At 37.1% G+C, this 4,498-nt stretch overlaps 1 protein-coding gene across 1 annotated transcript in view; it reads right to left on the bottom strand.

The window, feature by feature from the left end:
* Positions 1 to 103: 103 nt before the first annotated feature.
* Positions 104 to 4,498, bottom strand: part of LOC103610354 (lysophosphatidylcholine acyltransferase 2-like) — a gene marked incomplete at both ends in the record, with an annotated part of 31,986 nt that continues 27,591 nt past the window's right edge. The window contains 2 exons of the mRNA XM_008594539.1: positions 104 to 223; positions 4,390 to 4,444. Of these exons, the coding sequence (XP_008592761.1) occupies positions 104 to 223; positions 4,390 to 4,444 (175 nt within the window). The remainder of the gene's footprint in view (positions 224 to 4,389; positions 4,445 to 4,498) is intronic.

The following is a 4,498-nucleotide window of genomic DNA, read 5'->3' as shown; positions in this document are numbered from 1 at the left end:
AAGGATTGGACTGGAGTTTTTCTTCATAGCCAAATAGTTGGAAGCCAGTTCCCAGGAGACCAAACTGCATGCCCCAATCTCCAAGGTAATTTATTCTTGTTACTTGATGTCCTAAAGCTTCTTTGAGATTTGCTATAAAATTTCCTATGATGGTAGAACGCAAATGTCCAACATGAAATTTTTTGGCAACATTAGGTGAACTGAATTCGACCACAATCTTCTTCTGGGGAAGATCAGAGAAAAGTTCACTTTTTAATCCGTATTTTGGGCCATCTTCAAGTACTTGTTGTAGCACTGTCTTTGTTAACAGTTCTCTGTTTATTTTAAAATTTACAGTCCCTTGACTAGTGCTGATTTCGCTCACCACTGTATCACATTTTAGCTTCTCTGCCAATCTCTCGGCTTGAACTTGAATATCTGGTCGTGAATGGTCATTGTTGTTTTCCAATAAAGAATCCACAGAAAGCTGAAAATCAGCTACTTCTTCTTTATTTGGAAATTGGAACTGCAGATATTGACTTGATCAAGTTTTCAGGTGGAAGTTCCAACACTTTGGAAAGCTGAGAGGTGATGGATCTCCCACACACCTGCAACCACGGGTTGGATGTTGGAGCTGATGCTTGCAGGACTGTGCTCCACTCCGCTCCTGCTCCAGCTCTCCTCTCTCCCGGGAAACTCTATATACATGTATTTGAACCATCCCTAAGTGATTAGCTCTTTGAAAATTTAAAAAGTGATATATATATATATAGGCTTTGATCATAATACTCATTATTAATTACAATTCTCTCCTAAATCAGAAATTCTTTTTAAATGAAAAAAAATCCTTTTGTATTACTTAAAGCAATGAATTGCCTGCATTAAAGTATTTAAGGCTTAATGCTAGCCTCTATAAGCTTTGCAAAGGGATTTTCCTAAAGCAAAATATGTCTATGTGCCTACAGACAAGTCATTTTTATGTATCTATAATACACTAGAAGGCTTCTTAAGTCAACATGCTTTGAATAAAAACTGAAATATAGCCTATGAAGAAGGAACCTGACTGGACAGTCAGTGTGAATGCCATGCTTCCATTCATAAACTAGCTCTGCCCATATAGTGCTATATAGTCTGGCTTAGCCTGTATTCTCTAGAGACAAACTAGCAGGCTCTTAATTTACATCACATTTTGCAGTGTTTCCTACTAGCTATCTTATTCCCTATACTTCCAAACCATATGCTTATAAAGGCATACTTGTGAAGTAACTGGTTGATAAAAGCACTCACTAAAAGACCCTTTAAGCACACCCATTATGCCATATTGATTCAAAGAGTAACTTTCAGTAAAACCATTCTGTGGAACACATCCTCATCATTGCTCAAGGATACCAAAAGACCAATTACACAGAGCATGAGGTGTGGAGTTTACTATATTTTTAACATCCACGAGTCAAGAAAATAAGCTTTTCAAAAATAAGTCTCTAAGGCCGGCCCGTGGCTCACTCGGTAGAGTGCGGTGCTGATAAATAACACCAAGGCCACGGGTTTGGATCCTATATAGGGATGGCCGGTTTGCTCACTGGCTGAGCGTGGTGCTGACAACACCAAGCCAAGGGTTGAGATCCCCTTACCAGTCATCTTTAAAAAAATAAATAAATAAATAAGTCTCTATGTTGGGGAAACAGAGAGGGATGGTGGAGAGGTGGAAAGAAAGTATACCTAAATGTTAGATTTCATATATATAATAATTTTGGTAATTAAGGAGTTTGGTAATCATCATTACTGAGGGGAGACTTGTGAAACTAAATATTACAGCAGTCAACATACTGAAATGTCCTGTGACTCACAGAAGCAAGAGTGTCTAAAAGGGTGCTTTAATAATCCACTCAATGGTGGATTATAGTTCATTTTAAAAACCATAAAACCAATAGCATATTCTTGAATAATATATCTTGAATTAGGTTTACCTAATATTCAAGAAGTTCTAAAAACATTTTAAAAATAATAACAAGAAATTTCATCAATTAAAAAAGAGAGGTGAGTGTTTCTGGACAACCAAAACAAATTGAAATTGGAGCAGTGAAATGAACTGAAACTGCTAACCAAGTTCCATGTGGAGTGGCGTCAGCAGATGTGGTGGCAAAAGAGAAGACTCAGAGACAGGGCCCAGCTCTTCAGAGCCTTGAGCCAGGATGTGCATATACTTAGTGCTTGAGGTCTACTGGGAAACATATTTCAGTTACATCTAAAGAGTAGGGAATTAAAATATTCAAATATCATAATGGAGTTGCCTGGATGAAAGGTAGCATCATGAATCTAAAATAAATATAATTAAAATAGGAACATTAAATTTGAAATCCACAAATTCTCACCCTCTTATCCTGCACCACAATTCTAATACATCAAATCCATACCAACTCAGCTATTTTCAACCTCTGAAATACATTTTGTTTGTGAAGTTATTGAACAAAGGATACAATCTTTTCTTTGCCAGAAAATATTATTTAAACAGATCTCAGAACTGTCTTGAGAATGCAAATATTGTAATTTAAAAGAAAGAAAGAAAGAAATCCATGGCACAGAAAGGAAATGGGCAAAAAATGAGGAATTTATATACCTCTGTTTTAATGCAGTTTGCCCACTGACACATGTGCTAGACAAAAAGTACAGTTCTGTGTGCACTTCCACATCTGTTGCTAAATCTTGTTTTAGTTGGAGAAGGGTAAATTTAGAAAAAAGGATAGCGTGTGTGTGTTCATGTGTGTGTGCAAATATAATATCTTCCAAATTTGCAAAGAAGATTGCATGGCTGTTTTAAGTATGGGTTTTCTTGTTTTTTCTGTCTTTTGTTTAAAAATAAAAACACAACCCATTTTGAAATATAATTTGCCCTCCCATATCATTTGGTATTACTGACAACCTCTAAATGGCTGAATGACTAAGCTATCCAACAAAGCAAAATAGTATTCTTGTGAATTAAATTCCATGGTCCTGTTACTTTTGTTTAAAAAAACACACACAAGAAAACCCATACTTAAAATGGCCATGCATGGTTTTTTTTAGGTAGGGTTAGGCTATCTGAGAAGCTATTAAAGAAGGAAGAGCAGTGCTCAGAGTACTTAGAAATAATATGATACAGGGCTTCTTGAAATATATTCGATGGAACACTACTTTGAGGAGACATCCAGGGAAAATAGGTTCTGTGATCAAACATTTCAAAGGCACTGAGAAGTACCAAGAAACCTGATTCATTTTGTTTACCTTGGTACTTCCTAAACTTATTAGGACACAAAGTAGGTTTTTTTTTTTTCCTAGAAACATCTAAGTACCTCCCAAGAACTAGTGTTTTTTGGCCACACTGAGAGATGCTGAGCTGGTTTTAAAAGTGGACAGGTGTGGAATATAATTAATAAACAGATATTTTCAAGGTAGGCAGACAACATGCAAATCTCAGGAAAAATTTCACCCAAGTTAGACTCATTTCAAAATAGAATTTTCCCTCCTACATAATTGGTTATTATGGACAACCTCTAACTGTCAAATGACTAAGCTATCCAACAAAGCAAAATAGTATTCTTGTGAATTAAATTCCACAGTCCTGTCACTTAGAGCATCGGCCCCCACTCAGGACTCTGCATTTCATATGCAAACTTAACATTTTCATTACACAATCCATAGATGCAATTAGAAAATCCAGGCAACCACTATTTTAACCCTCTCTCTTCAGAGGCTACCTGAGGGTATCACTAAAATCCTCTGAATTCAGAGGTCCATTCTACATCATATCTAGAAATCAAGAGTAGCTCCAAAACCAATTTCAGAGTCTTAAAAATCTGTTCAGAATTTACAAAATGTTCTAATTACTTCTTCACCCCCACCTGCCACTGCAACTCAAATCAAAAGACCATCCTGTGAATGATCACATAAGGTGCATCCCAGACATGATTTCCTCAGGCTTTCCAAGTGCAGAATGATTGCATAAGTGAAGGCTTCTGACCTCTGTGTCTCTCCCCTAAGCAACAAGTAGCACCTCTCAGCTTTCACAGAACATATTCTTCAAAAAGTGTGGGGCTCCATCAACTACCTTCAGCTCCTTTTGGCAGGGTGTGAAAGCAGATCGTTCAACTTGGTGGAGGTCAGCATTTAAAGGAGTAAAAAGATGGGAACGGGTGATGTCAATCTGGCCATCCTGGGTGGTTACATGTTGAAAGATCCCAGAAGTTAGAGGTGTTTCCTAACAGGATTCTAAGGGCTAAATCTGACAGCCTGGGTTTAGATAGACAATTTGTAAAAGACCAGGGCTTATTTTAGAGGTGATGGACCTTTACATCTGGTCTCTCTTGACTAGAAATTTAAAATTCAAGGAAAGGCCAAATCTCAAGTTACAAGGCTACATACTGAATGACTTACCTCAACCACTACCTTTGTGAAAACCTGGCAGCAAGTAAGCACAACAAGCTGAATGCTGAAGAGAAAAAAGAGAGGGCTATTTTTATATGGAAATACAAGTATTATCTAT

The sequence above is a fragment of the Galeopterus variegatus genome, unplaced genomic scaffold, assembly GCF_000696425.1.
Source record: "Galeopterus variegatus unplaced genomic scaffold, G_variegatus-3.0.2 Scaffold10988, whole genome shotgun sequence".
Taxonomy (NCBI): Eukaryota; Metazoa; Chordata; class Mammalia; order Dermoptera; family Cynocephalidae; genus Galeopterus; species Galeopterus variegatus.
The sequence above is the reverse complement of the archived record's forward strand: the minus strand, read 5'-3'. Positions and strand labels throughout refer to the sequence as shown.